The 13164-nt window shown below is 34.9% G+C and overlaps 3 protein-coding genes across 3 annotated transcripts; 1 reads left to right on the forward strand and 2 right to left on the reverse strand.

Annotated features, from left to right (window-relative positions):
- Positions 1–6294: 6294 nt before the first annotated feature.
- On the reverse strand, positions 6295–11111 carry LOC106414796 (uncharacterized protein At2g29880-like). Its single transcript, XM_048767415.1, has 3 exons — positions 9767–11111; positions 9172–9527; positions 6295–9088 (listed from the first exon to the last, which is right to left on the reverse strand). The coding sequence occupies exons 1-3, from the start codon at positions 9852–9854 to the stop codon at positions 8522–8524; spliced, it is 1011 nt and encodes a 336-aa protein (XP_048623372.1). The 5' UTR covers positions 9855–11111; the 3' UTR covers positions 6295–8521.
- LOC106413020 (putative nuclease HARBI1) lies at positions 6611–7728 on the reverse strand. The gene is made up of 4 exons (XM_048768117.1): positions 7480–7728; positions 7179–7407; positions 7036–7098; positions 6611–6810 (listed from the first exon to the last, which is right to left on the reverse strand). Exons 1-4 carry the CDS (start codon positions 7726–7728, stop codon positions 6611–6613), a joined length of 741 nt encoding a protein of 246 aa, XP_048624074.1.
- Positions 11112–12115: 1004 nt separating the features above from the next.
- Positions 12116–12685, forward strand: LOC106442255. Its single transcript, XM_013883958.3, has one exon. The coding sequence runs from the start codon at positions 12116–12118 to the stop codon at positions 12683–12685; it is 570 nt and encodes a 189-aa protein (XP_013739412.2).
- The last annotated feature ends 479 nt before the right edge of the window (positions 12686–13164 follow it).

The following is a 13164-nucleotide window of genomic DNA, read 5'->3' on the forward strand; positions in this document are numbered from 1 at the left end:
ATTTCCTCCAGTGTTTGGTAACAAGAATGCGAAGGCTATAAGGGAGAAGATGTCATTGGATATATTTAAGGAGACTCCTCAAGGCCATGCAAAAGAGAACGAAGACAATGATGAGAACCTGGGAACTTATGACGAACAAGGTTAATGATGTTTTATTTGTACTTGAACTTGTGGGATGAAATGTGTTTTTGTATGACAGACTAGGAAGGTGATGTTTTTGTAACAGGGTCATGATAGGATGTAGTTTTTTGTAACCTATCCTCGTACCAAACTATCATTTCGTAGGAAATTAGTTTGGTAGTGTTGTAACCTTTCGGATAATCTAATCTAATGGTGGAGTTGTTGTCTTTTTAAGTTGCAATTAAGTTCATAACACAGATTAATTCATAACACGTAAACCCATAACAGAAGCAGATAAATTGCAATACAAAGAAGTTCATAACACAAAGTCATAACAGATACGCAGATAGATAGTCTTCTGGACGACTAATCAGAAGGTCGTCCAGGAGTAAAGTCTTTTGGACGACTAATCAGAAGGTCTTCCAGGAGTTAAGTCTTCTGGACGACTAATGAGAAGGTCGTCCAGGAGTTAAGTCTTATGGACGACTAACGAGAAGGTCGTCCACGTCAGTTCTTACAATATGGACGCGTATGGCCAATTTCTTTGCAGACCGAGCACCTATAAACCATGTGTTGCTTTCGGGGCGTGCGTCCTCTCATCCTAGATAGCTCCAACCAAGATTGCCATCTTGATTTCTTCTGTCTCCCCGGACCACGCTTTACTTCCGGAGGAAAGCATGTGTGTGCCTCAACTTGTTGTCCAGCACAAGGATAGATATTCTCTGAGTATCCTGCAAACAAAATATCTTTTGAGTAGATCGGGCATACATGTGTGGAGATATGCAAACCAACATATGATCCAGCTTCTATAGCATGAGAGCAAGGTATTTTCTCGACACCATAGACACCACAATCACACTTTCGATGTTCCAAATCAACAACACAGTCCTTTTTGCCACCTTGCACAAAGAATCGCCATCCATCAATTTGTTGGACAGACATTGTATCCGCTATCTCCGATCGAACAACAAGCAAGTATTCAACCCCCCGACTATGTTGAGTTGTGAGACTCAAAGCATCTTCTCTCCTTTTCCAAAACCACCTTGATAGCTTATCCATTATGAACTCCAACAGGATATGAATCGGAAATCCTCTTGCTCGCTTCAGTGCGGAGTTAATAATTCAGCGATGTTGCTAGTTTTTATGTTGTACCGGTCTCCCGACAATGAACCCTTGACCATAGGGTCACGTCGGCATTCTCCAAGTAGGTTGCAAGTTCCGGGCTTGCACTCCTTATCTCATCCATGTACCAGTCAAAATCGTAAAGTGTATGAGCATAAGTAGCACCTTTCACCAAGTACAAGAGATGCTTCCCTTTATACTTTTGGACAATGTTCTGTTGAAGGTGATAATAACATATTCCTCGGATAGTCCACGGAAACACCTTATCACACGCATTCTTAATGCCCGTGTGCCGGTCAGAGACTATCACCAGAGGATACTAATCAGATACACAACTCGCCAATTTTGTGAAAAACCACTCCCAAAATTCATCATTTTCACCATCAACGATCGCAAAAGCCAATGGAAATATCTGAAAATTACCATCTTGTGCTGCTACAACTAACATAACACCTTCATACTTCCCACTTAGGTGAGTCTCATCCACCACAATGACCCTTCTCTGATACTGAAACCCTCGGATTGAAGCTCCAAATGAGAGAAATAGATACTTAAATCTATTCAGAGAATCAAGTTCTAGACCAGTGATAGAACCCGGATTTGCTAAGGAGATTTGCTCCAAATATGAAGGCAGTCGCTCAAACTCATCTTCCGCTGATCCTCTCACCAATTCTTGCGCATATAAAAATGCTCTGTATGAAGTGTTGTAATCAAGTGTCATGCCAAACATGTTCTTCATTGCATCTTTGATATGCTGCAGATTCAACCCATCAATGATTCCAACACGATCTATGAAAAGCCTACCAACATACTTCGGAGTACAGTGTTTCCGCTGGGCGATTCTGTCTCCCACGGAATATGTATGAGTTTCCACATACTTGGTTACCCAAAAAGTGTTTGTCCCATGTTTCACACTCGCTCTGATCTTCCATCCACAACCATTAACCTGACATGTTGCCACAGCGAGAGTTTTCGTTAACTTGTATATTCTGAAGGAGAACTTACGCCTCACCGCTGTCAACCGTAACTCTGAAATCAATGCATCCTTACTAGCAAAACTCTGGTTGACATAGATCCTGGTACCATATGATCTTCCTCCTTCACTACCATATGTCCTTTTGAAATCTTCAAAACACATATCATCTTCTTCCTCTTCCTGATCCTCATCTTTAACCTTCCCATACTCACTGTAATCCTCAGCATCATCATCCGCTTCAGCAACAACAGGGATATCAGCATCCTCGTCCCCATCATCCTCCTCCTCATCATGATTTTCATCTTCAGCCATATCATCATCATCTTCACCCCCTTCATCACCTTTATTCCCTTCATCAGCTTCATCCCATTCATCATTCTCTTCCCCTTCCTCTGAAACAGCTCTCATCTTGCTAAGACTTGATACACAAAGACGTACTTCATGCGTTTTAGCTATCTCGAGCAAGTTCCGAACTTGTCTATCACTTGTAACATGAATAGGAGGGGTGTCTGGAGTCATCCGTTGCATCATTGCCTCTGGTAATGAGTAGGCTAACTGCACAGACTCTGTGTTCATGTCCAGGTTATAATCTTCTTGAGCCATTGCAACAAGTTCAGCATGTGTTGAACCTTCACCTCAAAAAGAACAGTCTCGCTCCTTTGAACTTATCAACCACAAAATTCTAACAGCCATCTTTCAACAACCATTCTCCATACACTGCATGTAACTGACGATCCATTTGAAAAAAATAAAACAAAACACATTAGCAAACATAGAACATGTATGAGTTAAAAGCACAATAGCTATAAACTTTAACTAACATGAATGTTGGTAACCTAATAAATATCACCAATTAAGTTATAAATTTCATTCAGTAGCCCAAATATTCATTAATAAATATGAATTCATAAGAAAATGTTAAAAAAGTCTTTATAGTTTTAGAGAAAATGCAAGTTTACTAAACATTGACGCAGATGACATCCACAGGGGTCGTCTAGTAGACTTCCAGAGAGGTCATCCATTTAGGTCATTTTTTCAATTAAAATATTACAAAGGACGACTTCCAGACAAGTCGTCTCTACAGCAGACTTCTTTGGAAGTCTTCCTTTGTAAATATTGGCATACTTTTGTTTAAAAAAAATCTCGAGAAATCTAGGGACGACTTCCAAGGAAGTCGTCTGGGATAAACAGTTTAGTTTTACAATTGACCGGATTGTGTCAGAAAGTAAGTTGTCCAGTAGAAAATCAAAAATTTAATATTTTATTATAACGAGACGACTTTCATGTAAGTCGTCTCAGGTTAGTTTTGTAATTGGAAAATAAAACAAATTTTTTTATTTTTTTGTAGACGACTTACATGTAAGTCGTCCGCCAGACGACTTACATGGAAGTCGTCCAAGATAAGCAAGGTTTGACCAGAATCTCGGAATAAAATCTTGGACGACTTCCATGTAAGTCGTATAGAGTAAATTAAATATTTACGTTTTATTTTCCAATTGCAAAACTAACCTGAGACGACTTACATGGAAGTCGTCTCGTTATAATAAAATATTAAATTTTTGGTTTTCTACTGGACGACTTGCAAGTAAGTCGTCCAGGAAAAGTCAAATTTCTGACACAATCCGGTCAATTGCAAAACTAACATGTTTATCCCAGACGACTTCCACGGAAGTCGTCTCTGGTTTCTCGAGATTTTTTTTTATCCAAACAAAAATGGACGACTTCAATATAAGTCGTCTCTAGAAAAAGATTTAAAAGTCAATTGCAAAATTAGCCTCTCTTTTGTCCAGACGACTTCCAGGTAAGTCTTCTACGCTAAGAAGACTTACCTTCGCGAACAGATCTGGATAAAAACTCGATTTCATACCTTAAATTAGTGAGATAACTTCCTTAGCACACAGAAGTCTTCTCCAAGCACACAGAAGCTCAAACGAAAGTGACCCCCAAGAATCGTAACCTTCAATGCCTCTATGAACCATAAAAAAAATTTAGAATCAAAATCTTGGGTTTTTTGGGATGAATATGGAGATAAAGTAAAGAGATATTGTTTTTAGTTCATAAGAATTGAGAAACGAGGAAGTGTAAATCGATTTTAGGTGCATTAAGAACTTCAAATTGGTTGTTAATGGTGGTTGGTGTTAGGGGTGTCAAAATGAGCTATAGCTCATGATTTGGCTCAGCTCGGCTCGTTTTTTCATGAGCACGATCTCTATATTTAAGCTCATTTAATAAATGAGTTTAATGATCGAGCTTAAATTAGATCACGAGTTATATGAACGATCTTTAATGAACATGAACTGACTCATGAGCTTGTTCATTTCGTACTTACAATAATATATAATATATTTTATATATATTATATTTGGATAATTTCTATTTTTTTATGTAAAAAAGAGATAATTTCTATTTTTTTATGTAAAAAAGAGATTATTTCTATATTTATCATATTTTTCTTCTAAAATTAAAATGTCAAACCAAATTTTCTTAAAAGATAATATCTATATTAATCATATTTCTCTTCTAAAATTAAAATGTAAAACATACATATATGAAATTGAAGATAAATTGGCTCAAGACTCTCAGGAAGAATAGGGATTTGGATCATTGGTTTTGTTTTAGTTTAATTTATATTAGGTGTTGTTTTCTTTATTTTTGTCATGTGTTCATTTTTATTTAGTATTTAATATTTATGTTTTGGATTTTTTAATATTTAAATTTTGAACAATATTATAGAAGTTATTCTATCACTATTTTATTTTATTATAATTATTTTTATTTAGATCACAAGTTAGCTCATTTAACTCATGATCTAGATGATCTGAGTTCGAGTTTACATATTGAAACTCATATAATAAATGAGCTGAACTGAGCTAGCTCATGAAAAAGCCGAGCTAACTATGAGCTAAGCTGAGTTGAGCGAGCTAGCTCAATTTGACACCCCTAGTTGGTGTATTGATGGCAATGACAATCTTGTAAATACTTGAAGAAGATGAGGTTGAGAGAGTAAAAAATTATTTTCGAAAAAAAAAATTAATGGCATTTTCGTGAATAATTTGAACTTGTGTGGTGAATAGGGAAAATGAAAATTCCAAAAAAAATCATAGGTTAGTTTTGTGGTTGACTTTGAGTTTTGAGTTAATTTTGCAAAAAACCCATAAAGAAAATCACATAATTAGATTATCCAAAATATCATACTTAACAGCATTGTAATAATATTCCGCGCGAAAAGCGGACACGCCCCTAGTATATCAAGTTATAGAGTTTAAAGTTTTCAACTTATTTTTGAGACTTTGAGTGTTTGAATGAAATTTCTTAGTTAAAATAATAAAAACTCAAATTTCAAGGTTTTAGGTGATATTCTAGAATAGTTTAACAAAGCTTATATCAAACTTTTAGTTCATATAAAATCATCTAAAACTCGTTAAAAATCAAATCACCTCAAATTTTAGATTCACAACACCTCCTGAATTTTTATCCTAACATTTTCCTTAAATATTAAATCATAAATCTTAATTACTAAACTCAAATCTATTAAATAAAAACTAAAATATTATTTTGATTTTTAATTAATGTTATTTTGATGATTTTTCTGAATATGCTAATAACAAAATATCTTAGTGATATACTATGATATTTTCAAAAAAAAGAAAAGAAAAAGAAATCAGAATATCATTTCATATTGATTTAGGGGGATGTATTGAAATGTGGATTTTAAAAGTTTGGGTGGATTTGAAAAAATATTGGAGTTTAAAGAGATTTGGGTTAAATCCCAAAACGATGGGTGGGATTTAAAAAAAGGAAAATAGATTTGGATAGGATTTTTTAAAAAATTTAGAGTACTTGAGATCATTTGAACTTAAATTTCAGAGTACTTTTCAAAGTCCAATTATTTTAAAACATGAAGTATTCACTATTTTTTCCAACACAGTAAAAACGTGAAATTTCAATATTTTGTCTTCTTCCTTCGTTTGTGAGAACGAGAGAGAGAGAGAGAGAGAGAGAGAGAGAGAGAGAGAGAGAGAGAGAGAGAGAGAGAGAGAGAGAGAGAGAGAGAGAGAGAGAGAGAGAGAGAGAGCTATAGATCAAAGTTTGCAGATACTCTTCCATATCCAACTTCCTGAGGTTGACTCATCGAGATCCCAAAAGCAAGAAAATCCAATGGCATATTACATAATCAATTCGTCTTGTACTTCTTCTAATTCAATCTCTGCAACAAGTTTGAACAGCTGTCTCTTGACAATATTCAAGAAAGCTCCAGAACTTACTAAAAGCCAATATAATAGATCAAAATTGTTTATCAAAAAACCAAATTCATAAACCATAACATGAAAGATAAATTAAAAAACATAGTAGCAGAGATAACATCTAAAAACAACGTAAACTGTTGCTGCATCAAGATCCCATATGCATAGCATATGTCCACATGGTTGCTGCTATATTTGCTCTCCAATTATTAGCATTCACTCTTTGTTGTTCTTGAGTGCCATTTTGAACATCATCATCCATGTTCTCATCTTCACCTATTTCTTGAACATCAATTTCATTATCATCAGCGATAACAACTTCTTCAGGAAACACGTCTGAACGACATTCTTTACGAAGATAATTATGTAAAACAACACATGCAAGAACTAACTCTGCTTGTGTTTTATATGGAAATGGTGGAGCAGATTTGAAGATGAGGAATCTTGACTTAAAGATGCCAAAAATTCTCTCAATCACATTTCGCAAGGATGAATGACGATGATTGAACAACTCATTTTGATTCACAGGATCTTAGCCTTGTCCCCTAAAATCTTGAAGATGATAGCGAGTACTTCGAAATGGAGCCAGAAAATTACGACGATTGGCGTATCCACAGTCGACTAAATAGAATTTTCCTGAAATCATATAACATATACAAATAATTTTAAGAAAATACAAAAATAACACATCAATATTTCATAAGAACCAGACATACCTTCTGGAACTTGTAATCTGTTAGAATTTCTTGTTAAAGCATCTTGTAATACTTTAGCATCATGAGCTGAACCTTCCCATCCACTAAGAACATATATAAATTCTAAATCAAAATTGCATGCAGCTAAAACATTTTGTGATAGTTGTCCTTTTCGATTGCGGTAGCTAGATGAATCCTTTCCACTTATCATCGCAAGAATATGCGTTCCATCAATAGCTCCTACACAATCCTAATAAAATATAGAAACATGTAAACTTTTTTGCGGTATTTAAAAAATGCATAAGAGAAGAACTACATGTACCTTAAAATAAGGATAGAATCGTGTGCTATCTCTTATCTTTGGAGGCACTGTTGTTTCAGGCTTGGCCATGTAACTTGGAGCAAGTGCGTTTAACACTTTCAGAATTGTATGAAAACTTGTACTTATTGAGAATCTTGACCTCTTGAATCTATCTTGAGCCTGAATATACCTTGAGTTTTGACCAACAATGAACAAAAAGGTGGCTAGCATTTCTTCAACTGAAACATATCTTGTATCTTTTAATCCCATCTTTACTCTTATAATAGAGCATAACTTCAAAAACACATCCGGATACATACGATATAGATGTCGAAAATGTTTAGGATCTTCAACCAAAGCATTTTGTATGTATTCATGTCCAAGTGTTGTAGTTGATCTTCTAATTTCACGTTGTATTTGTGGAATACGTGAAACGACATTACGTACCTTCACAATGATAGAAAAGACCAGTAAGAGAATATCAACGTCTATCTTGAAATTTGACATCTTTTTTCTCTTTTTCCTAACTTGTATCTCTTCATTTGCATTAACAATATGAGCCATTGAAATCTCTGCACAAAAACATAAATAACAAGTCATAAGAAACTGTCTAAGTGGTGAACAAAGTGTGAAATAATGATAATTGGTGAACAAAGTGTGAAATAATGCTAATATAAAGCGGCGGTGATGAACTTTAGCTAGAGAAGAAGAGGACAAATAAATAAGGTTACACAAATCATTAAGGAATCGTATCCTAACGAATTAGCCGCCAAATTTAGCCGCCAAAATCAATGTTTACTTTGAACAGAATATACTACTTTCCTATGTAAAATATAATTATACCATTGTAGGAGAAAACAAGAAGATAGTGTCGTATATAAATAAATAAAATTAGACCATTGTAGTAAAAAAAAACAAAAACCATAACATATAAAGAACAAAAAACATAACAATTCTGCAAAGAAGAAACAAAACCATAGCTAAAGTAATAATAAAAACTCAACTTTAAAGAAATAAAAACTCCAAGATGACGAACTATCTTTAGAACTCCGATCATGTTACTTCAGCCACTTGGTTTACGGAGATTTCTTCTAATCCATCCACAACGATCTGTTATGGACATATTCACGAAACCAGATTTCATGCCTAAGGTGTGAACAAGGGTCATCGCCTCATAACGCAAATCATCATCCAAGTCAGGAATTTCCTTGATAGCATCCCAAACATTGTTAGCTTTGTCTTCAGCTTCTTTTTCTTCAGCTTCCTTCACCCATCTTTTCTGAATCATGTCAAAAATTTGGCTACTGATTTCTGTAACTTCCTCACAAACCCTTTCCGAGTTATATGCATCCGTCCTAGCTTTCTTTCTATGTGAAAGCTTTTCTCCAATGCTTTTTCTTGATGAAGGTTCACATGTTTGCTGGTGTTCTATTCCTCCTCCCTCATCTATCACGTGGACAAAATCATTATCATTTGTCTTCTCGTTCTCTTCAAATTGATAGGATCCTGCATCAACAGAATCACCTAGTCCCACAGCATTCTGCCCAGTTGCAGTATTCTGTTCAAATATCCTTAGCTCTTCAAAATCTTCAAACGAATCATCACACAGATATTTATTATTTGGATGAGCCTATTAAAAAAAAGATCACTATAATAAGAATCATATGTAAACAACACCAACATAAGCATGAATTTCATATTATAATTTTTTACCTGCAGATAGACCTTCCATACTTCATCATCTGCTGTGAATTTTTTCGTTTCAGAGTCCCATCCAAAACCAGAACTACAACGAAGAAAATCTGCAAACACTTGGTACCTACCCTTCAAGATTTTCATCCTATTTTTATACTGACCGTAGGTTTTTTTAGATCCAACTTCTTGCTGTAGAGTTGTTAGTATTCTGGATTCGACCGTCAGTTTGTTGAATTTGCCGCTGGCATCACGAAAACCTTGATTGATTGCATCCACTAGTAACCTCAATAACAACTTGTGCTCAGGTCCAGACCATGAGTGGTATTGACCTTTACCTTTTACGTCTTTTGGATCTCCCATTGTTTGGAAGGTAACTAGTCATATAACAACACAAGATTATAAGAACCAAGATAATAAATCTATAGTCTTTGTAAAACCATATCTAAAATAGTGAATTAACAGGTTTTATATTGATCGTCAAAAGACTCAAACCCATAAAAGGAACAATATTCAAAGACAAACATCATCCAAATTCATGAAACTAAACAAAATAATGAAACCAATCTGAAACTACACATTCCAGTAAGCCAAAGTGATGAAAAAGAATACTCACTTTGACAAATAAAAGAGATGATTGATGCTCGTATCCTATCAGTTTTGTAAGCTCTTCTCCATGTTACTGATTTTATATATATGTGCATACCTACCTAAACCCTAATTAAACAACTAAACGAAAAAAGCCCATCATATTATTCAATTTTCTAAGGAGCAGCCCATAAAGATATCAACAAGATGCATATTTATCCAAAACAAAAATTAGAAAATCAGCATTGCGTACCTTGGCTTGCATACTTGTCAAGCAGTACCTTAGCTTGCATACTTGGAAGGACAGAACCAAAGCAGTACCTTAGCTTGCATACTTGTCAAGCAGTACCTTAGCTTGCATACTTGGAAGGACAGAACCAAAGCAGTATCTTAGCTTTCATACTTGGCAAGCAGTCTCGTAGAAGAATACTTCCTCAAGCTTTTGAGTTTGGAGAGTTGAAGCAAAGATTATTTGGGTGAACCAAAGCCGTAGAAAAAATAGAGACGCAAAGAGAGTCACGATCAAAAACCTAACATAGTTTTCAAGCTCACAAACATTAGTTGACCATAGAGTAGAACATGAAAAGAACAAATAAACTTTACTAGACTTGCTTATACTCTTCAGGATCAAAAGGTTTGTTGTCAAAATCTTCTCTGTCTTGTGTATAACATGGGATTTTAAAAACAGAACCAAAACAGAGAAGATTTTGTCAACAGACCTTTTGATAGAACACCAAAGGAACAAATCAATCGACGTGTGCCTTAGCTCAACCTCAGATTCTTCAGAGCACAAAACCTTTTTCTCGGATCCAACGAAAAGCTCGAGACGAAATCAAATCTAACAATCAAAGGGCTCCCTTCAGGTTTGAGAGACTCCAAAATCGAATCTTTGGCTTCCAAAATTGTCGACTTGGGTATTGATTCATGAACAAGAGGGAATCAAAAGTTCAGTACTTTTCTGGAAAGCTTCGTCTCTGATCTCTCGCTTCCTTGTTCTCTCTCTGTTCTCATAGGCGTGGTCAATTTTTTATTTGATTTTGGGTATTTCCAAATAACAGGTACAATGGTGGGATTTGTGTAACGATAGTTTTGACTGAAAATAACAAAAAAAATAGTTTCAAATCCATTTCATAAAGTTTTTCTCTTAAAATTGTTTATCATTGAATAACAGTAGATTTGATTTACTTTTAGTAAATTGTTAATTGAATAACAGTGGATTACAAGTGATTTTAAGCTACTTTAGATAAATGTCATATTCAATAACACAGAATTTGAAGAAAAAAATATAAATCATTAGTTGAATAACAGGAAATTTTAAAGAAATACCAAAACACTTTAAAATCCTCAATTCAATACACCCCCCTTAAATCATTTTAGCCATGTATTCACTGTTGCACAAAAAAGGACGTATTCACGTTGGTTTTGGCTTTAGTTAATTTGTTAAGTGAAAATTAATAGGTCAAACCATACAAAAATGGAAAATAATCATTTAATATCATTTATTTAAATTTGCAATTTTGATTACTTGTCACGGTCTACAGCCGCAAAGATTGCTGCGTAAACCTCCTTAAATAGACGGTTATTTAAACATGAATTTTAAACTCATTAAAAATCTACGGTTATTGAGCTTGAAATTTCATAAAGTACTATTAAATCCATTGTTATTGAAAATATTTGAAGTTGTAGAGTTTAAAGTTTTGAACTGATTTTAGAGTGTTTGAATGAAATTTCTTAGTTAAAAAAATTTAAACTCAAATTTCAAAGTTTTAAGTGATATTGTAGATTAGTTAAAAAAAATATATATTAAATCTTCCATTTCATATAAAATTATCTAAAAACTCATTAAAAATCAAATCACGTTAAATTTTAGATCGAATACATCCCATAAATCCTTATTGATAATTCTTAATTACTTAACTCAAATCTGAATATAAATTATTTGATGATCTTTTTCTTTGTATGCTAATTTTGGAATAATAAAATATTATATTGATATTCTATGATATTTTCCAAAAGAAGAGAAATCAGAATATAATTTCATCTCGATTCGAATCAGCTTAGACATATATTCAAATCGGTTTTGGCTTTATTTGGGTACAAGGCTCTGGTTTACAAATTGGTACAGATCTGATTAATTTGTTAAATGAAAATTAAGAGCTCAAACCAAAAAAAAAGGGGAAAATTAGCATTTAATATCTTTCTTCTTTTTTTTTGGGTCAAACATTTAATATCTTATTTGAATTTACAATTTCGAGACTTGTTATGCAACCGCCAGAGTAAACCTCCATAAATAGAGGATCCGAATCGAACGAAATCTTCAACAAGACTCCATTTATAGTTAACAAAAACGAACTCATCTCTCTCTCTAGATCCAGTGATGGCGGCTACTGGACGATCAAGCGCTTCGTCAGTCCTCCGCCCTCTCTCTCCTTCCGAAAGATTCGATAAAATCAACCTCCGTTTAAAGAGGCTTTCCACCGCAACCGCCGCCACCCCGAAACCCTCCTCCGCCGTTTCGAGGAATCGAAAGTGCCGGTGCTCTCCCACGTCGTCGACGCACACTGGACCCTCCCGCTGCACTATTCACCGCCGATTAGAAATCGTGAAGCTACTAGCTAATTTGAAGCCGAAGCGAAGGAGATCTACCAGTATCGCAACGGCGACGAGTAGTAGTAGTTCGGGATCGAATGAGAAGAAGATCGGAACCCTAGGTTTGAAGCCGAGGCGAAGGAGGAGCGGTGGTATCACGACGAGTGATTCGGGGTTGAATCTGAGGAAAACGGCTCTGGCGAATTCGCTCGCGGGGTTGGGGACTGTGGAGGCGGAGCGGTGTAGGAAGTACTTGAAGGAGAGTATGGTTAAACCGTTGTCTCTCCGGTTCCGTTGCAAGTACCGGCCACGGCCACGACCTAGCCGGTTCTACGCATTGCATAAAAATCAAAATTAAAATTTCTTTTAATGTTTCTTGCGTTCCAAGGAAGTTATGTTTTGGTCTTCCTTGGCGCGCACTAAATCAAAAACTAGGGCTCCTCGATCATAGTAGTCGGTAGCATTATTATTATCAGTTTGTGTTCTCAATTTTTTTTTATTATTAGTGAGAATCATAAGTCATAACTAAACATATTTTTTAGCTTTTCGTTTTTGGTATGTTCTGACTATGGAGTTTCCATTTTCGTTTATACAAAATACTAGACATAATTATGCGTGATTAATGATTTCTATCCACTGTTGAGGATGATGTAACTTTTGTTACAGAGAATAGAGGATGATGTCGAGTTTTCTTCAATAATCAGTGAAAGATCGTATCATGAAGAACTAAGAGCAAAAAGTACATGAAGAACTAAGAGCAAAAAGTATATTCATGGGGTAGATACTAGAAGTTGATGGACAAATTAAAATAAGAAAGAATGTAATGCCGAAACACAA

Source organism: Brassica napus, chromosome C9 (assembly GCF_020379485.1).
Source record: "Brassica napus cultivar Da-Ae chromosome C9, Da-Ae, whole genome shotgun sequence".
Lineage (NCBI taxonomy): Eukaryota > Viridiplantae > Streptophyta > Magnoliopsida > Brassicales > Brassicaceae > Brassica > Brassica napus.

Coding starts and splice junctions, on each gene's coding strand:
- LOC106413020 (XM_048768117.1), bottom strand. CDS start 7,728: ATGGGATTAAAAGATACAAGATATGTTTCAGTTGAAGAAATGCTAGCC. Junction 7,408..7,479: donor GATTCTATCCTTATTTTAAG/GTACATGTAGTT, acceptor ATATTTTATTAG/GATTGTGTAGGAGCTATTGA. Junction 7,099..7,178: donor CAGATTACAAGTTCCAGAAG/GTATGTCTGGTT, acceptor ATATGATTTCAG/GAAAATTCTATTTAGTCGAC.
- LOC106414796 (XM_048767415.1), bottom strand. CDS start 9,854: ATGCACATATATATAAAATCAGTAACATGGAGAAGAGCTTACAAAACT. Junction 9,528..9,766: donor CATCTCTTTTATTTGTCAAA/GTGAGTATTCTT, acceptor TTATATGACTAG/TTACCTTCCAAACAATGGGA. Junction 9,089..9,171: donor TATGGAAGGTCTATCTGCAG/GTAAAAAATTAT, acceptor TTTTTTTAATAG/GCTCATCCAAATAATAAATA.
- LOC106442255 (XM_013883958.3), top strand. CDS start 12,116: ATGGCGGCTACTGGACGATCAAGCGCTTCGTCAGTCCTCCGCCCTCTC.